The sequence below is a fragment of the Stegostoma tigrinum genome, chromosome 33 (assembly GCF_030684315.1).
Source record: "Stegostoma tigrinum isolate sSteTig4 chromosome 33, sSteTig4.hap1, whole genome shotgun sequence".
NCBI classification, from domain to species: domain Eukaryota; kingdom Metazoa; phylum Chordata; class Chondrichthyes; order Orectolobiformes; family Stegostomatidae; genus Stegostoma; species Stegostoma tigrinum.
Genome location: NC_081386.1, coordinates 4935117 through 4962922, shown reverse-complemented (window position 1 = coordinate 4962922; position 27806 = coordinate 4935117). Strand labels below are relative to the sequence as shown.

The window sequence follows — 27806 nt, the reverse complement described above, 5'->3', positions numbered from 1 at the left end:
CATCACCTCGCATTTATCCAGGTTGAACTCCATCTGCCACCTCTCAGCCTATCTCTGCATCCTGTCAATGTCCCGCTGCAGCCTACAACAGCCCTCTATACTGTCAACGACACCTCCAACCTTTGTGTCGTCTGCAAACTTGCTGACCCATCCTTCAATCCCCTCATCCAAGTCATTAATAAAAATTACAAACTGTAGAGACCCACGGACAGAGCCCTGTGGTATGTCCCTCATGATTTTATAAATCTCTAGAAGGTCAGCCCTCAGCCTCTGATGCTCCAGGGAAAATAGCGCCCAGCCTACTTGACCTCTCTCTATAGCTCAAACCGTTCAACCCTGGCAAAGTTCTTGTAAAACTTTTCTGAACCCTTTCAAGTTTCAAAACATCTTTCCTAAAGCAGGGAGACCAGAACTGCATGTAGTATTCCAAAAATTGCCTAACCAATGTCCTCTACAGGTGCAACATGGCCTCCCAACTCCTACACTCAATGCACTGACCAATAAAGGCGAGCATACCAAACACCTTCTTCACTATCCTATCTACCTGTGACTCCACTTTCAAGGAACTATGAACACACACTCCAAGGTCTCTTTGTTCAGCAACACTCCCCAGAGCCTTACCATTTACAAAGAAACCTAGACAATATGCAGGCTTGGACTCAAAAGTGGTAAGTGACATTTTTCCACACAAATGCCAGACAATGATGGTCTTCAATAAGAAACAATCTAACTAATGTCCCTTGACATTAAATAGTGTCACCATTGCTGAATGCCCCATTGCCATTGTACCAGCCACATAAATACTGTAATTATAACAGCAGGTCAAAAGCCAGGAATTCTGCAGTGAGAGGCTTATCTTTTGTCTCCCCAACACCTGCACACCATTTACAAGACTCAAGTCAGGACTGTGATGTTATACTGTCAACTTGCCCGGATAGGCGCAGATCTAACAACACTCAAGAAGCTTGACACTATCCATTTAGCTGTCACTCATACACCACTTTCAACATTCACTACCATCACCAATGCTGTCATCTTTATGTACCATTTACAAGGTACGTTGCAGTAACTTACCAAGCCTCCTTCAACAGCACATTCCAAACCCACAACCTTGACCATGAGAAGGACACTGATAAAAGAATCCTGGGAACACATCCACTTGCAAATGTACCTTCAAGAATCACACATCCCTGACTTAGAAATGGATAACTGTTCCTTCATTGTCTCTTGGGAAAAATATTGGAATTCCCTTCACAATAGCACTGTAAATATCCCCACACTCTATGATCAGTAATGTTTCCAAAAGGCAACTCACTACAAACTTCTGCAAGGCAATTAGGGATGGGCAATAAGTACCAGTGGTGTGCATATCTTGTTGAAGTCTGTTGCAATTTAAACAAGTTACAGATAATTCTGACCAGAATGTTATGAATGAAATTGCCAGGTGTCCCACAATACCAAGATGGTCAAATGAATATGGACACAAGCCAGTACAAATACAAAACAGTCCTACTTTGTTAAGAACAACATTACAATAATGTTTGATACTGAATGTACTATTCCTTATTCTATTTGACCCTCCTGAGCCTCTTTTAAATTTACGCAGGCGCACGCTCTGTGGTTTTGTCTCTGGGTCTGCAGAGCTGGTTTCTACCTCTCTGTGCATGGTCAGCTGGCCTCTGCCTGTTGATAAGCTGGTTTTCTTGGAAGGCCATAGACAATTCTAGAGACTCTGAGGGCAGTTCCAAGATAAGTTCCAAGACAGAAGACTGTAGGTGTACCCTGTTTTTACACTTTTAGATGGTTTTGGGAACTTTCTATATTTCTGGCCAATCACTTAATAGTCTGAAACAAGGGTCAATCATTTAGATGGCATGCTACTGTTAGTTTCTTTGTGTAGCAGGACCCAGAGTCTCTCTGTCTGGGCCCTCCTTTGTTTAGTGGATAAATTGTTAGGGTGTGTTTGTCCAGAATAATTGTTGCCTTTTACATTACACTAATATAATTAGCACCTGGCTGCCATGTTTGCACTGTGCTTGGTGTGTGGGTTTTGTGATTTCAAAGTTTTATTTGACCAATGTACCCAACATCTCTTGCTGTTTGGCCAAGTTAGCAACCTGTGTTTTAGCAGCCAGGAGGCTGTTATATTTCCCCCTTTTGAATGCAATAAAAAAGCAAATCTAATTGTAAAAGTTGGTCATGTTTGTTGTTGGGGAGCCTACATGTTCAAGTGGAAGCTATTGTGTACATGGATCAAACTTATCATATTATTATATGTACGATAAAGGGAAACTCCTGTTACTATAATCAATACAGGATCAATGTACATAGACAACATTCAGTAATCAAAACAAATATAAGTGACAATAGTGATAACCCTGGGAGTTCCATCTACTTTATAGCTACTATTCATAGTGAGCATGTTGATCTCTTGGGGCATCTGTCTTTCCCAGCCTGCAATGTAAACTGCCAGTAGCCTGGGGAAATCAATGGGAATGCAGGTCCGCAGCTAGATATGAAAGGAACTGATTTCATGGTTGACAGTGTATGGGCATGATGGTATGGTCTGTTGTTCGAGTAGTCCCTATTACTTGTTCCCCGTCCCTCCACAGCGTGTGGGAGGGTGTCGTGGTAACCCATCCAAATATCTTTTTCTTCTTATAATTCAATATTTTCAATTTCAAAGGTCCTCCAGCCAAACTTGTCATGAGAGATAGTTGGAATCCCTAGCACTAAGCCCTGTGCCTCGCTAAGAGTGCCTTTGAAATTGTCATTGTACCACACCTTGGTGAGCTGCCACAACTAACAGCTAGAGATAGTGGGAACTGCAGATGCTGGAGAACCTGAGATAACAAGGTGTGGAGCTGAATGAACACAGCAGGCCAAGCAGCATCAGAGGAGCAGGAAGGCTGATGTTTCGGGCCTAGACCCTTCTTCAGAAAAACTTCTTCAGACCTTGTTCTTCTGAAGAGTCTAAGCCCAAAACGTCAGCTTTCCTGCACCTCTACTGCTACTTGGCCTGCTGTGTTCATCCAGCTCTACACCTTGTTATAATAGCTAGAGATGTTGGTGTGGGTTCTCTCCTGGAACAAATGTTCAAGCTACTCCTGGAGTCAGGCAGCATGCATCACTGATCCAGGGCAGGACTTGCCTTTGACTAGTCTCCTTGAGATCATCCCTCAGTTGTTCAATCATCCAAATTCCATAGATACTGCAGAGGGTGTAGTTTTGCTGCTCGACGTCATCCCTGATTTTTGTCTGGATGATCTGGTTAATTATCTTGGTATAATATGGTCTAATATGGCCTCTAATATGGTCACTAAAGGCAGCTAGTCTAATTCTCTGAGTTTATCCCACGGTTTCTTGGTGATTGTCTGTATTCAGTCTTTCTGGGGCTCATTTGACTTGTTGGGTCTGAGTTTATTTTCCAAATTAGCCAAATTGAGGGGTATCGACCATTGACACCCCTGTCCCGTATGCTGCGGCCAAATCATTAAGGAGTTTCTTTGTCTTTCATCTCTTAACTGCTTGGGTTTCCCATCTACACATATGGCGACATGTGGTAGGTTGTACCATAGGTATCCTGGGGACATTGTTTTCCCTTGTGCCTGTGCTGTACTTTTGGATACAGTCATCATAATAATACATAATACACAATAAACACACCGTACGTTAAGAAGGCAAATGCCTTTACTTCAAGAGAATTTGAGTTTTGGAGCAAAGATGCCATCCTGTAATTATATAGACTTTGGTGAGACAATATCTAGAATATTTCATGCTGTCTTTTCTTTATATTCTTGGGCTGTGGGCGTTGCCAAAATTGATTGCCCATTCCTGGTTGCCCTTTAAAAGATGATGGTGAGCTGCCTTCTTGAATTGCTGCAATCATTTGATAAAAGTATTTGGTAAAAGAAAGACATTACATTTCCAAATCAAGATGGACACTGACTTAGAGGGGAACTTGCAGGTGGTGATATTCCCATGTATCTACCACTGTTGCCCTTGTAGATGGAAGAGTTTGTGGGTTTGGAAGGTGCTATTTAAGGAGCCCTAGTGAATTTCTGCAGTGCACCTTGTAGCTAATGTTTGGTCTCTTGGCAACAGATAGATGAAGTGACCAGGAAGGTTGATGAGGGCAGGGTGGTAGATGTAGTCTATATAGATTTCACTAAGGCCTTTGATAAGGTCCCACATGGTAGGCTGCTCTGGGAGGTTAGATATCATGGAATCCAGGGACAGTTGGCAAATTGGATACACAATTAGTTTGATGGTAGGAAGCAGAGAGTAATAGTGGAAGAATGCTTGTCAGACTGGAGGACTGTGACAAGTGGTGTCCCTCAGGTGTCGTGATGGGCCCATTGTTGTTTGTTATTTATATGATTTGGATGAGAATGTACAAGGCATGATTAGTAAGTTTGTGGCTGACACTAAAAGAGTGGACAGTGAGGAATGTTATCAGAAATTGCAGCAGGATCTTGGTCAGATGGGGAAGTGGATCAAGAAATAGCAAATAGAGTTTAAAATAGATAAGTGTAAGGTGTTGCATTTTAGAAAATCAAATCAAGGTAGGAGTTTCATAGTGAATGGTAGGGCCTTAAGGAGTGTAGTGGAACAGAGGGCCCTTAGGGTTCTGGTGCATGGTTCTCTGAAAATGGAGTCACAGGAAAACAGGGAAGTGAAGATGATGTTTGGCACACTGGCTTTCATCAGTCAGGGCATTGAGTATAGAAGTTGGGAAGTTATGTTGTAGTTGTACAGGACATCGGTGAGGCCGCACTTAGAGTACTGTGTTCAGTTTGGTTACCTTGCTTTAGGAAGGATGTTAAAATGGAAAAAGTGCAGAAGAAATTTACAAGGATGTTGCCAGGACCCAAGGGACTGAGTTACAGGGAGATGTTGGACAAGCTAGGACTTTTTTCTTCAGAGAGTAAAAGACTGAGAGGATCTTACCAAAGTGTATAAGATCATGAGAGGTGTGGCTAGTGTGAATGCACTCAATCTTTTTCCCCACAGTTCAGGAATCAAGGATTAGAGGGCATTAGTTTGAGGTACGGGGGGAAAGACTACATTGGAATGTGAGGGGCAACGTTTTTACGCAGAGAGCAGTACACAAATAGAATGAGCTGCCAGCGGAAGTGGTTGAGGCAGGTATATTAACAACATTTAAAAGGCATTTGGACGAATACATGGATAGGAAAGATGTAGAAGGATATGGGCCAAATGTAGGGAAATGGGGTTAGCGTGAATGGATATTTGGTTGGCATGGGCCAGTCTGGGCTGAAGGGCCTGTCTGTGTGCTGGTGATTTCTATGACTCTGTGACTCTATGTACGTGCAATACAGGGAGTGCATTGAAGGTTCAACAAACTAATCTACGGCTTAGAAGAATTGCTGTTTGAGGAAAGATGAAATAGACTGGGCCTATACTCTCTGGAGTTTCAAAGAATGAGGGAATCTCATTGAAACATACAAAATTTTTGCAGGGCTCAACAGGGTAGATGCAGGAAGGGTGCTTCCCTGGCCGTGGAGCTATAGATCCAGGACCTACAATCTCAGAATAAGGAGCAGGTCAATTAGGAATGAAGTGAGGAGGAACTTCTTCGCCCAGATTGCAGTGAATCTTCAGAATCTTCTGCTCCAGAAGCTTTGAAAGCTCAGTCACTGAGTGTTTTCAAGGCAGAAATTGATAGATTTCTACATAACAAAAAACATCAATAGATCTGAGTACAGTGTGTGAAAATGGTGTTGAAGTGGAGGATCAGCCAAAGTCTGAATGAATAGTGGAGCAGGCTTGAAGGGCTGAATGGCCTATTTCTGCTACTAGGTTCTCGCATCTCATACACTGCGCCTGTACTGAGCAAAACGGCACTTTACCTTGAGATCGAAATCTTAAATGATGCTGGCCAACAAGTGAGCATTAGGGTCACATTTTCCACTTTCCTCACCTTGTTACAGAGAATCTAACCTCTTGTTCAGTTTGATCTCTTGGCTGAGACTCACCAATCATCACTGGGTGAAACCATACAATGTCTGTTGATTGGATCCATTCTATGAGTTCACATATTGCAGTTTGTAAACCTGTTTGGGTCTGTTCCTACCTGATAGAGGTCATGCTGAGATGGTCCATCCCTTCTGTGCATGTGGAGACTTCCATTCACTTCTGTGGCAAGTGGATCTTTCTGCAGACTGCTCCCAGTCCTCAGTGGTGGCGTTGGTGGACACACCCTCTTTGAATCATTAATGTTTCTTTCGGTCATTTCTGTGGCACATATTTCAAGCTCTCCACTGTTAATTTTAACTGAATGTAAATCCTTAGTGGAATTGGGTGATTGTTCTGGCCCAGTCTGTGACATGAAACCAAGAGAGTCAGTGTGTGTGTCAATCTGACCATCAGAGCCAGGCTGGAAGCCTTTGCTGTGGCTAATGTAGAAGATGGTGCCATTGTTTGTGGCTGCACTATTAAAGTAACTGCTGTCGCTGCTCGAACGAGTCATTGGCTTCTGCGATTTTTTGATGAAACTTCTGTCTGAATATCTCTCCCAATTTTGCTTTCTGTGGAAACAGGCTTCACTTTTCCTTTGGCCTTAGAGAAAGAGAGTTATAATCTTAGTGAAGCCCAACCACAGAAGCATCAAAAATAAGCACACTCTACTTGCTAATATTGTCAGATTCCTTGCGACCTACATACAAATGCCTCAGAGTTAATATCCGAAGGATAAAGCACTGAACACATTTGACCTAATACTTCAGATGTCATGACTTATTTCTTGAATCTCGAACACATGGTTATCTCATTAGAACAGTCTGGAACATTCAATGGAAGGCTTCAAATGCTCCAGAAGAGCAGACTGTTGAGAAGTCTAGATACTAATCTAATATTTGCTGGGTTAGCTGAAATGAAGTTAAAAGAAATTAAATGAAACATGAAGGAGATTGCATATGAAGCACGGTGATGACCCATTGATGAGAAAGGTCATGAGTTTAAAAGTGTTTCTGTGTTAGGCTGATGCAGTGTCTGTTGTTAGACTGGGGCTTTGTAACTCAGCAGTAATGGACTGAACTGTCACTGTAACTTTGGAAAAGCTGAAGTTTTGTTTAAAACAAGTACAGTGAATCAGACGTGATAAATGTAAACAGTTTATCAGCTGGATACAGTTGACTGGATGACATAAAAGTGGTGGTCAGTGACTGCAAGTTAACGCTGTGAGCTATGTTCGTTAAAAGCAAGAGATAAGCCTCTGCCCAGGGAGATGCAAGAGAGTCTTAATGAGTTAACTGATCAAACTGGCATGGAAGATAATAAAATGTGAGGCTGGATGAACACAGCAGGCCAAGCAGCATCTCAGGAGCACAAAAGCTGACGTTTCGGGCCTAGACCCTTCATCAGAGAGGGGGATGGGGAGAGGGAACTGGAATAAATAGGGAGAGAGGGGGAGGCGGACCGAAGATGGAGAGTAAAGAAGATAGGTGGAGACAGTGTAGGTGGGGAGGTAGGGAGGGGATAGATCAGTCCAGGGAATACGGACAGGTCAAGGAGGTGGGATGAGGTTAGTAGGTAGCTGGGGGTGCGGCTTGGGGTGGGAGGAAGGGATGGGTGAGAGGAAGAACTGGTTAGGGAGGCAGAGACAGGTTGGACTGGTTTTGGGATGCAGTGGGTGGGGGGGAAGAGCTGGGCTGGTTGTGTGGTGCAGTGGGGGGAGGGGACGAACTGGGCTGGTTTAGGGATGCAGTAGGGGAAGGGGAGATTTTGAAACTGGTGAAGTCCACATTGATACCATGTGGCTGCAGGGTTCCCAGGCGGAATATGAGTTGCTGTTCCTGCAACCTTCGGGTGGCATCATTGTGGCACTGCAGGAGGCCCATGATGGACATGTCATCTAGAGAATGGGAGGGGGAGTGGAAATGGTTTGCGACTGGGAGGTGCAGTTGTTTGTTGCGAACTGAGCGGAGGTGTTCTGCAAAGCGGTCCCCAAGCCTCCACTGCATCCACTGTACCCGGTGCGGCTTCCTCTACATTGGGGAAACCAAGCGAAGGCTTGGGGACCGCTTTGCAACCAATGTGGTATACTGCATCCACTGTACCCGGTGCGGCTTCCTCTACATTGGGGAAATCAAGCGGAGGCTTGGGGACCGCTTTGCAGAACACCTCCGCTCAGTTCGCAACAAACAACTGCACCTCCCAGTCGCAAACCATTTCCACTCCCCCTCCCATTCTCTAGATGACATGCCCATCATGGGCCTCCTGCAGTGCCACAATGATGCCACCCGAAGGTTGCAGGAACAGCAACTCATATTCCGCCTGGGAACCCTGCAGCCTAATAGTATCAATGTGGACTTCACCAGTTTCAAAATCTCCCCTTCCCCTACTGCATCCCTAAACCAGCCCAGTTCGTCCCCTCCCCCCACTGCACCACACAACCAGCCCAGCTCTTCCCCCCCACCCACTGCATCCCAAAACCAGTCCAACCTGTCTCTGCCTCCCTAACCGGTTCTTCCTCTCACCCATCCCTTCCTCCCACCCCAAGCCGCACCCCCAGCTACCTACTAACCTCATCCTACCTCCTTGACCTGTCCGTCTTCCCTGGACTGACCTATCCCCTCCCTACCTCCCCACCTACACTCTCTCCACCTATCTTCTTTACTCTCCATCTTCGGTCCGCCTCCCCCTCTCTCCCTATTTATTCCAGTTCCCTCTCCCCATCCCCCTCTCTGATGAAGGGTCTAGGCCTGAAACGTCAGCTTTTGTGCTCCTGAGATGCTGCTTGGCCTGCTGTGTTCATCCAGCCTCACATTTTATAATCTTGGAATTCTCCAGCATCTGCAGTTCCCATTATCTCTGAAACTGGCATGGAAAACAGGATTCATTTGTGATGTGTGCCAATGGCCAAACCAATCATCGGCTGGAGACTGGACAGTGTGTAAGTTTGAATGTTTAAATTCTGTATATGGCAAGAGGATTTTAAAAAAGTTTGCCTCAGAGCACAGTTAGCTGGCTCAGAAAGGAGATTATCTCATAAATGGCTAGAAGCAGGTTGGATAATCTGCTCTTGTCTGATCTTTGAACACATCCACATAAAAGTGTTCACTTGTGATTGTGAGCATTCAATAAAGAACTTTGAGTGGTTATTCCTTTGTTAGAGTCATCAATAGCCAGAGCAAACTTGATGCAATGGGGAATAAAACCCTACAGGAGGGAAAGGAAGTTAGTAATTTAGTTTTCCTGTGAGATGCTGCTGCTGAAAGAATGTAGCATTAAACAGGGCTACCGAGAGAGATCATGGGCCTGGTGGTGCTTCTCTTGCTTCTGGGCCCTGATCACATGATGTAAAAATTTGAAAATGAATTGAAATATATTTGACAATCTGTTAGTTCTTTGCACACAATACCAGTTCTACCACAACTGGATACACTCTAAATGTTAAACTCTATGCTATACTCTATTTATAGATTAAATGCCAATGATTGCACAATATGCCCATATTAATTTCCACGTTCAGTCCAAAGTAGTTTTTGGAAACAGTTTGAATAAGTAAATTTTTCATTTTGTATCCTCCGACTGAGGAGACATTAGTCCCTCTGTGAGATTTAGCCTTTATCATTTGAAATCAAGAACCATCATTCCCCACAATGGCAGCCATACAGCATAGAATCTAAGAAAGTGCATCAAGTAGGACTGTAGACACTCATTGGAGTCTAGGCAGGCTCTTTTGAACAACAGTCCCATTAATCCTGCTCTTTCCCCATTTCCCTGTAATTTGCTTCTCCCCCATTTTCCTTCTGAGAGTTACTATTGAAGTACATTTCCACCACTTTGTCAGGCAGAGCATTCCAAACACTCGTTGCAAAAACAAAAGGTCTTTCCTCACGCCCTGTTGTTCTTTTGCATTCAAACTGTGTCCACTGGTTCTTGACGTTTCAACCATTGGAAAATGTTTTTATTTTCTCTAACTAAATCCTTCAGGATTTTAAACTCATCAATCAAATTTCCTCTTTGTTCTTCCCATCTAAAGAAATTCCTGGACCTGGAAACTCTCATCTCTGGAACCATCCCAGTAAATCAGCCCCTCCAAAATGTTCACATTCTTCCTGAAGCATGATATCAGGATTAACACACTACCTCAGCTTGAGTGAAAAGTGCTTAACAGAGGTGTAGAATATTTTCTTGTATTTTTGACTCTATTCCCCACATTCCTACTAAACTACTGGCCAGACAGTACTTTTTTACCCTGGTCCCCATGCTAGCTGAAGTGGGTTAACAAGTTTATGACCTTCGAGTCCTGTCCTTTCCACTGTCAAAACTCCTCCGTCAGTCGCTTATTATAGGGTCGTAGAGCTGTGTAGCACAGAAACAGAATCTATGGTCCAACCTATCTGCACTGACCAGATATCCCAAAATGATCTTGTCCCATTTGCCAGCATTTAGCCTGTGTCCCTCCAAAGCTTTCCTATTCATCAACCCAACGAGATGCTAATGTTCTCACAAGGTATCAGTTTTTCCCCAAACTCTCCCTCCTCTGAATATTTTGTTGCCTCTGGTAGCATAAACAATAAGTACATATCAACCAACAGTAGCAATCACTGAGGATCAGGTATTCATTTCCTCCATAAAATAGAGTTGCTTTAATTTAGACCTTAAGACCATTAAGATATAGGAGCATTTTTAGGCCATTTGGCCAACTAAGTCTACGCCACCATTTTTTCATAGTTCATACGTTTCTCAACCCCATTCTCCTGTCTTTCTCCCTGTAACCCTTGACCCCCTTACCAATCATGAACCTATCTGTCTCTATCTTAGACACACTCAATGACTTGGCCTCCACAGTTTTCTGTGGCAATGAGTCCCATAGAGTCACCACCCTCTGGCTGAAGAAAGAGTCGTGCCTTTATTTTGGGGTTGTGTCCTCTGGTCCTATTCTCTCCTAATAATGGAAACATCTCCTCCATGTCCACTCTATCCAGGCCTGTCCGTATTCCATAAGTTTCTGCGAGATTCGCACCCATGTCTCCACCTTCCTATACTCCATTGAGTACAGACCCAGAGTCTTGAACCTCTCCGATTATGATAAGCCCTTAATCCCCAGGTTCATTCTCATAAAACTCCTCTGGATACACTCCAAGGTTTAATTTATTTTGTTTATTTATTTAGTATTTACTTATTCATGTATTTATCTTTAGTTTTAGAAATTATTCAATGCTGCAGATTTCAAATTAAAGTCCATGAAATCACAATCAATGATCATTACCAAGAACTGGATATCCAGGATCTTCTGTTGCCTTAAAAAAAAAGAGGGCAGCACACTGACTCAGTGGTTAGCACTGCTGCCTCACAGTACCGGGGACCCATGTTTGATTCCACTCTCGGGTGACTATGTGTGTGGAGTTTGCACATTTTCACCATGTCATCATGGGTTTCCTCCCACAGTCCACAGGTGTACCAGTTAGGTGGAATGGCCATGCTAATGTGTCCAGGTATGTTTCGGCTAGGTGGGTTAGCCATGGAAATGCAGCATCCCAGGGATGGGGTGGGTGAGATGCTCTTTAGAGAGCCAGTATGGATGCAAATGGCCTGCTTCCACACTGTAGGGATTCTATGACTTCTTAAAATGCACTGCAGTGTTGTTTAAATGATACTTTTTTAAAAACCCATTGCCTCAAAATAGAATTCACATTAACTGGAATATGTTGGTTGCTTTACAATTGTAAAAACAAGTTCCATTCCAACAGGCTTAAATAGTATTAACAAAGCAGTTAATTTAAAGACCCAAGAAGTTAACCAGATTTGTAGCCTCTAGGTTACACACTGAGCCAGTCCCTCTCCAACCCCAGACCCCAGTGTTTAGCACTCATACCCCTCTGAGCCTAATTCCTCCCCTCTGCTCCTGGTGCCACACAACATAATAACTATAGGATTTACAATAGATCACCAAAACAGAAAAAATAATAGAATCAGAGGGTCAGAGGGGATGAGATCATAAATATTAATCACAGTAATGGCAAGCTTTATACGAAAGAATTTCTCAAAACATTAGAATCTTGTAGAAATTCACCAATGATCTTAGGCAACACCTTCCAAACCCAATGTCACTTCCATCTGGAAGGACAGGAGCAGTAGATATATGGAAACACCACCACCTGCAAGCTCCCCTACAAGCCACTCAGCCATCCTGACTGGAAAATATATTGCCATTCCTTCACTTTCGCTGGGTTAAAATCCTGAAAATGCTTCCCTAAGGATATCGTGAATCAACCCACAGCATCTGGGCTTATACATTTAATGGTAAGGCCCTGGGGAGTGTTACTGACCAAAAAGATCTTGGAGTGCGGGTTCATTGTTTCTTGAAAGTGAAGTCACAGGTAGGGCGGGTGGTGAAGAAGGTGTTTGGCACACTGGTCAGAATATTCAGCTGTACAGGACATTGGTAAGGCCACTTTTACAATACTGTGTACAATTCTGGTCTCCTTGCCATAGGAAAGATTTTGTTAAACTCAAAAGGGTTCAGAAAAGGTTCACAAGGATGTTACCAGGACTAGAGGTTTTGAGCCAAAAGGGCTGACTGATTAGATTGGGTCTGACACTGAGGTGACCTTATAGAGGCTTATAAAATCATGGGGGGCATGGATTGGGTGATTAGTCAAGATTTTCTCCCCAGGGTAGGGCGTGTAAAACTTGAAGGTTTAAGGTGAGAGGGGAAAGGTTTATAAGAGACCTAAAGGGCAACTTTTTTACACAGAAGTTGGTGCATCTTGGGAATGAACTGCCAGAGGCTGTTACAATTACCATATTTAAAAGGCATCTGGAGGGTAGATTAATAGAAAGTATTTAGAGGAATATGGGCCAAATGCTGAGAAATGGGACTAGATTAATTTAGGAAATCTGGTTGTCATGGACGAGTTGAACTGAAGAGTCTGTTTCCATGCTGTATACTTCTATGACTGTTGTAAATTGTGTCAGTCTCCACCGGTTCCTCTGGCAGTTCATTCCTTACACACATCACCCTCTGAATAAAAGGGTTGCCCGTTAGGTCCCTTTTAAAGCTTTCCCCTTAAACATATGTCCTCTAGTTTTGGACTCTCCAGCCCTGGGGAAATGACTTTGACTATACATCCCACCCATACCCCTCATGATGTTATAACCCTCTACAATGTCACCCCTGAGCTCTGATGCTCCAGGGAAAATAATCCCAGTTTACTCGGCCTCTCCCTATAATTCAAACCCTGCAAACCTGGCAACATCCTTGTAAATCTTTTCTGAACCCTTTCAAGTTTAACAGCATCATTCTGAGAGTAAGAACTCAGTTCTTAAAATACCTGAAGTACGGTTCTCCATTTCAACGCTGCCCTTCAGAGCACACAATGCCTCTCACTGCAATGCTGCTGCTAGGCTACTGTGAACGCAGGGACAAGCACCCAGCTCATCAGTTGGAGAAAGGTGCATCCTTGCTTGCTCTGTTAGTGCTCAGCCACTTTGCAGATACTCACAGCATCTCTGCCTTGCCTTGCTTTTTTGCCACTTCATTCAGAACTTAGAGGTTCACAGACTGTTGCTTGCCTTATTTTTTCGGCAGCCAGAAAGCCAGGCAGCTTGTTATGGTTGACATCAGTTGATCAGTCATGTGGCCTGGGTGGACGTGTGGCTTTACGTCAATGGGTTCTGTCCAATATCATACCTGCACCATGTGCTATTTGTAAACACACTGCTTATGCTTCAATCAAATGGCCATATCTCAAAGACTAAGGGAAGTAGTCCTCAGTCAAGTCACAGGAGACAACCGTCAGACGGAGGGTCGCAGCACTGTAACTCAAGGTAGCCTCTGATACCACTCGAGAGCCTTCTTGGGCATGGTCAGTTGTCCATTTGTCACATCCAGGGTTGGGGTTACATTGCCCACATTCAATCTTGAAGGTCCACTTCAACCAGTTTAAGGATTAGTGTTCAGTCAATCAAGACCTTCAGGGAGTTCAGTCATATGTCAGGTCACTATTAATGGGCTGTCTTTCTAAGTTGGTCAGAGAGGTGGGCCATGATCAGTTCAGCGAGTCTGTTCACTGCAAGTCAAGGGGGATATTAGGGGCCACTGTTGTGGTGGGATGCTGGGGAATTCAGTTGTGGGGATTAGAGACAGGATGCTGGAATACAGAGGGGGTAATAATTAAATGGACTATACATGATCGAAAGTTGGGAAACCACACACAATCAAAGAAAATCACAGAATTTTATGGTGCAGCAGGAAACTATTTAGACCATCATATCTACACTGGTTCTCTGAATATTTTAATTTAGTGCTAGTCTCCTGCCTTTACCCTGCAGCTCTGCACATTGTTTCTCTTCAAAGAATCAACACAGCCACATCAGTATCCTCAAACACAACACTGTCTATATCCTGCAGCACAGAGCCATCAATATCCTCCAACACAAAACCATTAGTATCCTCCAGCACAACACCATAAGTCTCCTGCAGCACAGTGTCATCAATATCCTCAAACACAGTGCCATCAATATCTAAAGTTCTTGCGAAGATCTGTAGCTCGGGTTGTGGGTGAGGTTGTTGACTTGCTTGCTGAGCTGGCTAATTATGGTTCGGACTTGCATTACCGTGCTAGGTAACATTTTCAATGTGACCTCCGATAAAGCGATGTAATTCTACTCTACTTTGTATTTATATGATCCGGTCTGTTGAGATGTTATGTGACATTTCTGGTTCTTTCTTGTGAGGGTTTGTATATAGTGTCTAATTCCACATGTTTATTGATAGCATTATGGGTGGAGAACCAAGCGTTTAAGAATTCCCGTGCCTGTCCATGGTTGGCTTGAGCTAGGATGGTCGCGTTATTCCAGTTAAATTGATGGCCTTTGTTGTCAGAATGTACTGAAATGAGGGGAAGTTTGTTGTGCTGTTTTGCTGCTAGCTGCCGTTTGTGTATCCTGATGGCTAGCTTTCTTCCCGTCTGAACTGGAGGAATGATTGGGACACCCTAAACACAGCAGAGAGAAAAGCACTCAAAGGACACAAAAAAAACAGTAATATCATCATCCTACCAGTGGACAGAGGGCACATGGCCATCACTATGAACAAACCAGACTACATTGAAAAAGCACTGACACTGCTTACAGATAAAGATGCTTACCAATAGGTGGAGATGGACCCAACATCACAGCTAGCAAACAGGATCACTCAAACACTGAGGAGATGAAAGGATGCAAGACAAATAACCAAGATAGATTACATAAAAATTAAACCAGTAGGCTTGAACAGCACCCCGCTTCTATAAACACCCAAAGTTGTAAAGAAGGCATAGAGAGTGTTGGCTTCTATTGACAGGGGAATTGAGTTTAAGAGCTGTGAGGTTATGCTGCAGCTCGATAAAACACTGGTTAGACTAGTAAAAACAGAATCCATGATAGCATTCATAAAATACGTATTTGGAAAATAATTTATTTAAAGGCTTGAGGAAAGACCTTGGATTAATTCTACAAGTCTTTCAGCAGCCCTGTGGGTGGGGAGGGTAGGTTTGGCCTGAAACGTTTCTGGAGTGCAAAAGGTTCTTGTTTATCATAAAGTATTGTTGTGATGTGAAGAGACTTTGGCCTAGATTTTCCAATGGCCAGATAAACATTTCTGAAGCATAAATAGGAATTGGGCACGGGAATCCTGCAGAATCCCCATTGTAACATGCTCCAAGGATTTGCCTGGGAAATTGAAGATTCTTTGGGGCAATTCCCCCTGCACTTAGAAGTCTCCAAAAGTATCAATTTAAATCAGAGAGTACAGAGGGTTTAGTTGAATTTATAAAAGTGGTCCCTCAGCAAATGTTCGACTATATAGTGATAAAAACAGAAGTCGCTGGAAAAACTCCTAGGTCTGGCAGCTTCTGTGAAGAAAAAAATAGGGTTAACATTTCAAACCCAGGGATCCTTCCTCAGAATGGGTCCTGGGGAAGGGTCACCGGATCCGAAATGTTAACTCTGATTTTTCTTCTCACATATGGCCAGGCCTACTGAACTTTCCAGCAACTTGTGTTTTTGTTCCTGATTTACAGCATCCACAGTTGTTACAGTTTTTATTTAGACTATATAGTGCCTAATTTAACTCCTGAGTAATTTGAAACTCACACTCCCCAACCCTCCCCCACAGTTATCTCTCATCACCTCCAACTACACTTTGCCCAGTTCCCACAACAACCCTTCCCCAGACTCTGACTAGCTTCAGACCCCCAAAATGCCCAATCAACAGGAGCCAAAAATTCTCTACCACCAGGCCTGACACTCCACATATGTGGCCCAACACACAGCTCCCCTGCTACCAGGCCCAAGAACCCCCGTGTTCTTTTGAGAACAGGCACTCTCACCCCTCACATTGCTACCCACCCTGTCCCCCAAGGATCTAATCTACCTGACCTCACAGAACCTGAGATTCTGCACTGACTCAAAGCCTGACCCCACTCGTGTGCCGCCGGAACTGACAATCCTGCTGTGCCACCCCCACCCCGAGGATCTGGAACCTATCCCCACAAACCTCCCCACCACCACTCCAGAACTAACACTACCCTTACCCACCTGGCACTTTACCTTCCTGGCACCTTACCCTCCCAGGGCAAAAATCTACCTTATATACAAGGGCTGTCAAAGTGGTTGTGATGCTGGGCCTTTAAACTGCAGAATACAGCAACTGACTGCTGTGAAGAGGTCATGGCTTGCCTTCCCTTGACTGTCCTATACCATGAGCGATCTGTCGGTGGAAGTACAGCCCCGCATTTCAAAGGAGCCTTAGTCAGAATCTTCTGTCAGAAATGCAGAGCCCTTTTGGTGCGTAAAAAGGGAGCTGAGTCACAGGTTGAGTCAGATTGCCAGTCCTCAGAAAACATGGCTTTTTGTTTCCTTAGATAACCAAAGATGCTTTTACCTTGAGTACTCCATGGATTACCGTCCTTACTGAATCGAGCACTTTCAACAGTTAATAAAATTGCTTCATTGAATTGCTGTTCAGAGATCTGTGGAAACAAAGCCAATCATCCATTATTATTCAAGTTTGAATACGACCACTGCAAGAGCCAGAAATAGTCATGTTGTATACCAATCACTGATGACTGTTACATGTTCTGTCCATATTCTCAAAGAACAGGTTTGTAATTGATTTACGATGCAACCACAAACATCACAAAGTGCAGGTTGAATAGTAGATGCATGTTAGTCAGGAATTGCGCTTTCATGCAACATCAAACACAAAGAGACAGTCTGCTCAGCCCAGTTTTACACATGATTCTGTGACCCATTTCTGCCTTTATCACCTCAGTGTTAATCATTTCCTGGTGAGATGGCAGTAAAGGTGATCTTGCAGAGATGATTTACCTTTTACCAACGTAGTGAGCTCCATTGCCCACATAAAATCAGCTGTTCCCCTCTGTGTTAAGTTGACACACAAGATGAAGGTGATAATGTACTTAACCAGTAAATCAATGACTGAGTTCTCTTTTTGCTTTTAAAAAGCCCAGTCTTGGTTTTCTTGAGAAACAAATTGGATGAATCATACAAATTAAGAGTTGATAGTGTAAAGCATCAATTCAGGATCATGGTCCACATCATTCTCCTCCTGAAAGAAATAGTGGGTGTGGATCTGAATTCCTGACACTAAAGACTAGAGCTCTGAACCAGTGGCATCAGCTCTTAATTGTTGCCTCATAATTGTTATGAGTTACATGTAATAATAATTTAGAATATCATTGACTGGGGCATTTCCTTACATCTTAGATGTTTTGGGAAAGATTTCACAAAGCAAAGGAGATTGACTGCAACAAGGATAAAGCGAGCATTATCAACGAACACAAGTGGCTCAACTCGAAATGTTAAGTTTTTCTGATTGAGGTCACATGATTCAGTTTGTGGGTGTAATAGCGCTATTGGATTTGAACACATTTGAAATAAATTGCTCAAAAGTAGTAGCTTTGCCCTCGGTTTCTCTCTGAATTAGCTCTCATCAAAGTTTATGAGTTGAAAACTCACTGGAAGGCTTCATCACCACAAGTAGAGAGTACATAGGAGACAATTTCAGTTTTGTGTGCACTGTGATTTTGACTACAAACCATAACTTGGATATGATACATTAATTCTTTTGTCTGAATTTAACTGTTATTTGGTTAAGGTGGTGTAAAAAACCTACTCATGCAATGAACTAGGTCCTTATTTGTTACTTAATGGAGTTAGCTAACTTGTTTCTGAAGTTAAAACCCACTTAAGAAAGTAAGCTGATTCTCAAACATCAATGCTCCCAGGCTGCCCACAAGAGATTAATAATTTAATCAAAAGCATCAAAACATTAGGTTTACCTGTCCAATGGGATCAAGTGAACAATAAACACTGACCAGGTTCTAGTATTGTTTATTACAATTACTTCAGAAGAGATATACTAGCACTGGAGGAGGTGCAGAGGAGATTCACTTGGTTGATTCCAGAGTTGAGAGGGTTGGATTATGAGGAGAGACTGAGTAGGCTGTGATTATTCTCATTGGAATTCAGAAGAATGAGGGGAGATCTTATAGAAACATATAAGATTATGAAGGTAATAGATAAGGTGGAGGCAGGGAGGCAAGAAACTAGGACAAGAGGGCATGGCCTCAAAATAAAGGGAAGCAGATGTAGGACTGGGGTCAGGAGGAACTTCTTCACCCAAAGGGTTGTGAATCTGTGGAATTCCCTGCCCAGTGAAACGGTTGAAGCTGCCTCACTGAAGTTTTTAAGACAAGGCCAGGTAAATTTTTGAACAGTAAAGGAATTAAGGGTTATGGTGAGTGAGCGGGTGAGTGGAGCTGCGTCTGAAAAAGATCAGCCATGACCTTATTAAATGGCTGAGCAGGCTTGAGGGGCCAGATGGCCTACTCCTGTTCCTAGTTCTTACGTTCGAATTAAATAAATTCTAATCAAAATTCAACAGGTATGAACTATCAACATATAACTCTACTAGTTAGAACCTGTTCTTACAAACCCTACACATCACAACAGACACAAACGAAAAACTTTTGGTTTTATGAGTGGAGGGAAACAGCTGCGAAGCATGGTTCTATACTGCCAGTCCACAGCATCCAGTGAGGTGATCCTTTTGGTTTGTTAGGACTTCCTTTTCAAACTTTTTTCTCCACGTTCTTTTCAGGAGGTGCTGGTTATGGGTACACTAATTGCAAAGACTGTTAGTTGCTAGCTAAAGGCAACAACTTATAGCAACTGGTGGGAGAAAAACACTGTCTTTCTTCAGACTCCAGGTATTTTCGCTGTAGAGAGTGAGAGAGATATACCACCTGTCCAGGAACCAAACTGACAGTTGCCACCAGGCTAATGACCTTTGGCATCCATAAATGGTCACAACTGTATAACCCTGTCGCTGACCAAACCCCATTTTTTTTTAAGCTTAGATTCCCTACAGTGTGGAAACAGGCCCTTTGGCTCAACAAGTCCACACTGCCCCTTGAAACATCCCACCCAGAACCATCCCCCTACAACCCACACACCCCTGAACACCATGGGCAATTTAGCATGGCCAATCCACCTAGCCTGCACATCTTTTCGACTGTGAGAGGAAACCCACGCAGACCCAGGGAGAATGTGCAAACTCCACACAGACAGTCGCTGAGGCTAGAATTGAACCTGGGTCTCTGGCGCTGTGAGGCTGCAGTGCTAACCACTGAGCCACCGTGCTGCCCCTTACACATTTGCATCCTAGTGCTGGACTGTGTCTAAAAGCTTTCCCCCTGCTGCTTGAAAAAAGCCTGTGTAAATACTGTATTCAATGAGTTTTGATAACTTCTTTTAAAAAAGTGCAGCAATTTCTTCCTCAACTTAACAACAGTCCTTTTTCCATTTGAATTCACAACCAAAATATAGAAAATAATTAGAAAATAGATAGAAAATAGATTTTTGCACCAACGCTAACCTACCTGCTGTACGCATTTACAGATATAAATGGCAATTTCACCTCCCTTTCTAAATTCTAGCTCTGTGGTGATCACTGGAGAAACAGGACCAAAAAAAAGGAATCAATTTTACATTCTAACTCAGTTGTAACACAAGTTTAACAAAGAAGGGAGGGCTGGTTTCGATTCAGGACAGGAGTTGCATACCTCAACACAAGCCAAGGTTTTCCCTCACTACGCTGACAATATTTGGTTTACAGGCTAACTGGTGCCAATACTATACCAGCTAGGCTCAAGAATTAAACTAACCAACTGACAGTAATGGCCTGGCTTAACAACAATACTTGAATACTATTATTTAATGGGATTGAGATCACCCAGTTGTCATCATAGATTTTTATTCTCAGAAGTAGGAGCCACGTGAGACTCTGGATAGACTGAAAACACACACAAGAGCTCCCACCTTCATACTAACTGTGAAATGCCTTGCTCAAACAATTAACAGACTCACAAAGTGTTCCAGCACAGAGGGTAGCCCTTTGGCCAGTCACGATAGCACTATCTCGCCAAGACAGTGGGCATCATGAGGTTGTGCCATTTCCCCTCACCTTGAACAATGATTCTATTCAAATAATTATTTGAAGCCCTCCTGAATGCATCAGTTGAACCTGCCTCCACAATTTCCAGGTAATGCACTCCAGACCCAAACCTCTTGTGTTAATCTTATTTACCTTTCAGGTCATATTTGTTTCTGCACTCTCCCCAGTGCATTCTCATCTTTCCTACAATGTGGTGTTGAGAACTGTACACAATAGTCTAGCTGAGGTTTACAAAGTGACTTTTATAAACTTAACATAACCTCCTTGATCATGCCCCTATTAATAAAGCTGAGAACACTGCACGTCTTATGTCCTATCATCTTCAATGATTTGTGCAATATACCCCCAAGTCCACCTGTTTCTGCATCCCCTTTAGAGTTATATGCTTTATGTTTTCTAACATCTGCAAATTTGAAATTGTCCACGAAAAGCAAGGATCTTAATATCAGCCTCTGGAGAACTCTACTATAAACCTGCCTTCAGCTTGAAAAGTACCCATTAACACGATTCTCTTGTACCTTTTATTCAATTTATAGTTTTCCTCAAAAGTCTATGTTGTGCACCTTTTGGAAGCCTATGTACAGTACATCAACAGCATTATACCCATCAACAATTTCAGTTACCTCTACAAAAAAAAACTCCAGCGAGTGGGTTAGACACTCCAACAAAAAATTCCATGCTGACATTTCTTCAGCCAGAGAGTGGTGGGCTTGTGGAATTCATTGCCGCAGAGTGAGGTGGAGGCCGGGACGTTGGATGCCTTCAAGGCAGAGATCGACAAATTCTTGATCTCAAAAGGAATCAAGGGGAGAGTGCAGGGAAGTGGTGTTGAAATGCCCATCAGCCATGATTTAAATGGCGGAGTAGACTTGATGGTCCAAATGGCCATACGTCCACTCCTATGTCTTATGGTCTTATGGACTCTTGCGAAGTTTCCTCACCACTGAAGCTAAGTTGACTGGCCTGTAATCATTGGGCCGTTCTTTACAACCTTATTTGAACAAGGGCGTAATGATTGCAATTCTCTAATCCTCCATGTCTACCCCTGGCTCCAGGAAAGGCTGAAAGATTATTGCCAATGCTACTGCAATTTCCACTCTCACTTTCTTCATTATCCTTGGGTGCATCTCATTCAGCTTATTCAACACCCGCTCCTTATCAATTTTGAAGCCTTCTAATATTATTGACCAGACCAAACTCATTCAAAATATATTAAGAAGATAGTCTAGACACTAAAACAAAAGAACTGAAGCGGTGAGTTTATAGAAGTTTATAAAATCATGAGAAGCATGGATAGGGTAAATAGCCAAGGTCTTTTTTCCTAGGGAGGGGGAGTCCAAAACTAGAGGGCACGGGTTGAAGGTGAGAAGGGAAAGGTTATAGAAGGATCTGAGGGGTAAATTTTTCATGCAGAGGATGGTGCATGTGTGGAATGAGCTGCCAGAGAATTACAACAATGTTGTAATTGAAGGCTGGTACAATCACAACATTTAAATGGCATCTGGCTGGATATATGAAATGAAGGGTTTAGAGGGATTAGATTAGATTAGATTCCCAACAGTGTGGAAACAGGCCCTTTGGCCCAACAAGTCCACACCGCCCCTTGAAACATCCCATCCAGACCCATCCCCCTATAACCCACACACCCCTGAACACTATGGGCAATTTAGCATGGCCGATACACCTAGACTGCACGTCTTTGGACTGTGGGGAGGAAACCGGAGCGCTCGGAGGAAACCCACGCAGACATGAAGAGAATGTGCAAACTCCACACAGACAGCTATCCGAGGCTGGAATCGAACCTGAGTCCCTGGTGCTGTGAGGCTGCAGTGCTAACCACTGAGCCACCGTACCGTCTTTAAGGTAGGTCAAATGCTGACAAATGGGACTAGGTCAGATTGGGAAGTCTGGACAGCGCAGATGAGTTGCACTGAAGGGTCTTTTTCTGTGTTGTGTGGCTCTATGCGTCTATGCCTCTATACCGAGGAGTAGGGCCATACTGAATTTACTCTGTGCACCTCGAATGCTACCAAACAGATTAAATCCATCTTTTGTAGTAATATTTGATAACCATGTCCCAATTGTGAAGGTCCCTTACCAAACCCAAAACATCCCAACCTTTAAATCCCCTCTCAAGTACCTTGAACCTGAGCACTTGTACATCCTCCTCCTTTCACCTGTCTTGGATCAGAGAACTTGCAGCCATTATAATCCTCCTCTCTGAAGCGATCTGGGTTGTAAATTGGTCATGTTGGTTCTCTTAGGCCAGGCTGTGCAGTGATTTCCTTAATGCTTGGCTTGCAGTATTCCCATGATCAACTGGGTCAGTGGGCTGAGGAATTGCAGATGGAATTTAATTCAGATAAATGCAAAGTATTGCATTGTGATAAACCAGGCAGGACTTAAACAGTTAAGAGCAGGGCCCTGGGGAGTGTTGTCAAACAGAGAGATCTAGGGATATAGGTACATAGATCCTTGAAAGTGGCAATACAGATAGACAGGGTGGTGAAGAAAGCATTTGGCACACTTACCTTCATTGGCCAGAGCATTCAGTATAGGAGTTAGAATGCCATATTATGGATATACATAACATTGGTAAGGCCACAGTTGGAGTGCTGCGTACAATGCTGGTTGCTCTGCTGTAGTAAGGATGTTATTAAACTGGGAAGGGTGCAAAAAAGTTATAAAAGGATGTTACTGAGTCTGGAAGGTTTGAGTTATATGGAGAGGTTGGATAGGTGGGGATTTTTTCCCCTGCAGTATAAGAAGCTGAAGGGTGACCTTAGAGAGGGTTATAAAATCATGAAGGGCATAGATAAGATGAATAGCTAAGATCTTTTCCTCAGGTAGAGGAGTCCAAAACCAAAGAGCATAGGTTTACAATAATAGGCGAAAGATTTAAAGGATCTTGAGGGGCAACTTTTTCACAAAGAGTTTGATGTCTACGCGGAATGAGCTGCCAGAGGAAGTGTTGAGGTGAGTACAGTTACAAACATTTAAAGGCATTTGGACAGGTACTTGGATAGGAAAGGTTGAGAGGGAAATGGGCCAAATGGGACCAGTTCAGTTTAGGAAAGCTGGTCAGCATGGCCAAGTTGGGCTGGAAGGTCTGTTTCCATGCTGTATGACTCATGACTCTAAGACATCGTCATGATCTACTCAGATGGTTGTCATGATTTGATTTTCATGTACCTTCAAGGAGGTATATCATAAGTTGCTATACATCACCATTTGCCACAATACAGGGTGTGACGTATAACTCATGGCACTGTAAACAAATTACAACTGCAGTCCTATAGGTCAGACAAGTATACGTAGACTCCCAGAGTTGTAATTGTACATATTTAATCTTATCTTCAAAAAAAAATCTATTTTATTGTTCTATCAATCCTGATTGTATAATTGCTATGTTTGCAATTACACAAAAGGAGTAAAACAGGAGCGGTACTATACAAATGAATTTCACTTCCTCTAATGCAACCCCTCTCAACACTCTCAATGCTCATTCCTCTGGCCAGGCCTCCAGATGACATTCTTAGTTGTCCCTTTCTGTGTCAGCCCCTATGTTCATCAAATGTCTGAGGATGTTCCACCAAATTCAGGGGAAAATGCAAATCCAAGTTAGATGCATCTTGATTTCTTACCAGGGGATCGGGATGCCGGCTAATCATTAGATTGTTAGGTCCAGACTTGCAATGCTGCAGGAGAGTGTAAACCTCATTCAGGGTGAGATTGTGGACACTTGTCGTATTAATTTTTAAAATGCGATCACCACACCTACAGCAAAAGATAAAATAAAAACGTAATGTTTATCCAATTTATTTATTTCATTAATTGAAGGATAATACATTTGTATCCAGCCCTGAATAAATTTGGGGCAGAATCACAAATTGTTCATCCAGCTAATGGATTTACTGAATTCGGAGAACAGGACAGGGAGGGCCAATTTCATTAATATTTTTAACTGTGTGTGCTGTACAAGAGCAAGATATCACTCTAAGGACTTTGAACCCAACAGGAAGACAGTATCCAGCTCCCAGTCTTGTTCCCCAACTCAGAATGTGCCTTGCCCAAGTCTGCTCACATGTGATTATGACTTCTTCCACCAAAACATTTACCAAGGCTTAGGAATAAATTAGATTTGCACCCTACTAATCAAACACAGGAGAGAACAGAGGGAGATTCCACATGCCAAGAAACTTCAGCCATGAGGATAGATTGAAGAAGTTGGGATTGTTTTCCTAAGAGAGAAGAAGGCTGAGGGGACCAGAAGATAAAGGAGCAAAATTAGGCCAGTCGACCCATTGGGTCTGCTCCACCATTCAATCATGGATGATGAATTTCTAAACCTCATTCTCCTGCCCTCCCCATGAAACTCTTGATCCACTTACTAATTAAGAAACTATCCATCCCTGTCTTAAATACAAACAGTTAACTTGGCTTCCACAGCCTTCTGCACCAATGAGTTCTACAGATTAACCATCCTTGGCTGAAGAAACTGCTTCTCATTTCAGTTCTAAAGGCTCACTCTTTCAGTCTGAGGCGTCAAGTCTAAATCTCTCGTACTCATGGAAACTTTATCTCCACGTCCACTCTCTCCAAGCCTCTCAGTGTTCTGTAAGTTTTAATGAGATCCCTCCTCATCTTTCAAAACTCCAACAAATACAGACCCAAAGTCCACAACCACTCATCATATGACAAGCCCTTCACCCTCAGGATCATTCTAGTAAACCTCCTCTGGATTCTCTCCAATTCCAGCATATCATTCCTTAGATACAGTGCTTAAAACTGCTCATGATATTCCAAATGCAGTCTGACCAGAGCCTTATACAACCTCAGCAATACATCCTGCTCTTGTATTCCAGTCCTCTTGAAATGAATGCCAATAGTGTATTTGCCTTTCTAACTGCCAACTGAACCTACATTGTAATCTTAAGTTAACCCTGAACATAGTCTCTTAAGTCCTTTTGAGCCTCAGATTTCTGAAGCTTTTCTTCATTTAGAAAATAGTCTGCACCTCTATTCTTCCTTCATAACCTCACACTTACCCACATTCCATCTGCCATTTCTTTGCTCACTCTCCTAGCCAGTCCAAGTCCTTCTGCAACCTCCCTGCCTCCTCAACACTACCTATCGCTCTGCCTATTTTTGGTTGCCTCACCTTCAGTTTCTTTGTCCAGATTGTTAAAGGAGAACTGATTGAGGTTTTCAAAATTATGAACAGGTAGAACAGAGTAGATAGAGAGAACCTGTTCCTACCCATAAACTTTGATAAACATTTTGGTATGTCTTGAGCTGGTAAAAGTTGCTACAGAAATGCAGTCTTTCTCTCTTCCCTTGTTGAGATTTGGTGATGGCAGTTGGAGAATTGGGCGTTGAGCTCAGAGTGTTTTTTTTTGCCCTGTCACACTCCAGCCAGAGAGCAGAAACCCTGAACCTGACCACATTGAGGTCCATGTGTAATTCACCATCACTGCTGCTGCTATTGCAATATGAGACTCTTGCAGCAGGATTGCCGCTGCATCAATTCATCCACTATATAATCCAACGCTTACCGGAGTCTCCCATCCAGATGCGCCACAGATCCCGGAGAGAGGGTGTGGATATAAATTCCAGATGGTTGCAGGCGTGTGCACACACTGCACAACCCGATTCCCAAACCAACACCATCCTCTGAGGAGACAGAAACAGAAAGGTCATTAGAAACTACACATTTCACTCACAACTAACTCCAATGAAAGCTGCTTCCTCATGTCCACCCAGGGAGTGAAGTCAGTTAGATGTCAACCAATAAGCAACTTAAATGAAATAAAATCCAATAGGGCTGGAGAAAATCAGCTGCTCTAGCAGCTTCTGCGGGAGGAAAACATTTCAAATCTAGTAAAACTCTTCTTTGGAACTTATATAAACCTCATTGCACATATCAAAGATTTACCTCTGACAAAACTACTAGTTACTTGGGAAAATGAGGGTTGATTAAAGAAAGCCAGAACAGATTTATTAAGAGCAAATGGTATTTAGCACAATTTAATTAACATTTAGGAGTTGTTTGCTGAGGCAAGAGAGAGGGTTGATGAAGATATTGCTGTGGTTGTGGTATACAGGGACAGCCAAAAGGCAGTTGATAAAGTGCTGCACCGCAGACCTGTGAGCAAAGTTATAGCTCATTGGAGAAAAGGGGACAGGAACAACATGGCTGAATGAGAGGAAACAGAGTGTAGTGGTTAATGAATGTTTTATTTTCCAGATTGGAGGAGTTTTAAAGTGGAGTTTCCCAGGGACCGGTGTTGGAATTCTTGCTCTTCTGAACATTTTAATAAGCTAGATTTTGGATACACAGCACTGTTTCAAAATCTGCTGTGGGGGGGGGGGGGGGGGGGTGGGGTGTGAAACACAGAAGTGTTGTGAATTACGAGAGGGACATATGTTTTGTGGAATGGGTGGTCAAGGGGCAGATGAAATTTAGTATGGAGATGTGTGAAGTGATTCCGTTTGGGAGGAAGAACATGGAAAGGTAATAATAAATAAAGGTTGTAAATCTAATGTGATTAGACAGTCCTAGGTTGATATGGGCAAAAGCTATAAATGGTGGCCAAATAGGTTGAGAGTGTGGTCAATAAGGCATAATGAAATCAAAGCTTTCTTTATAAGGCCCTGGAAGACAATCCTAAGGAAGTTAGGTTAAGCTTGTATAGAGCACTGATTCACCTCCACTACAGTATTGCATTCGGTTCTGGACACCACACTTTAGGAAGGATGTGAAGGCAGTGGAGAAGATACAAAAATATTCACACACATTGTCACAGAGGTGAGGAACATCAGTTACAAGTATAGATTGGGGACATTGGCACTGCTTTCTTTGGAGAATAGAAAATGGAGAGATTGTAGAAGTAGCAGAAGCACAAAAAGTCTGGACAAAGTAAACGAAGAGGTGTTCCCGTTGGTGGAAAGATCAGGAGCCAGAGGGATTTATGGCAATTGGCAAAGCACCAAGGGCGATATGACAAAGAAATGTAATTGGCAGTGAGTGGTTAAGGCTGGAATGAGCTATCTCAGACTGTAGCGAAGGGTAATTAATTCCTGGTTTTTAAAACGGAATTGGATTGTTGTCTAAAAAAGAATAACATGCAGGGTGGGTTGGGGATTGGTTCTAAGCAAACTACTCCTTATGGAGGGCTGGCACAGACACGATGACTGAATGGCTTCCTCCCAAGCTCTAACCATTCTGCAATGTTACTCGTGCTAACCATTTTGCATCAATTCAGCCTTTCTGTGATTATAACATGTTAATTTGGCACTTGACCACCAT

General features: G+C 43.0%; 1 protein-coding gene across 1 annotated transcript in view; it reads right to left on the bottom strand.

The window, feature by feature from the left end:
• Positions 1–27806, bottom strand: part of il16 (interleukin 16) — a 121687-nt gene that overhangs the window by 25815 nt on the left and 68066 nt on the right. Inside the window, exons 13-16 of the mRNA XM_048562817.2 lie at positions 26053–26170; positions 24142–24274; positions 16901–16988; positions 6098–6582 (exon numbers count right to left, since the gene is read on the bottom strand). Of these exons, the coding sequence (XP_048418774.1) occupies positions 6098–6582; positions 16901–16988; positions 24142–24274; positions 26053–26170 (824 nt within the window). The remainder of the gene's footprint in view (positions 1–6097; positions 6583–16900; positions 16989–24141; positions 24275–26052; positions 26171–27806) is intronic.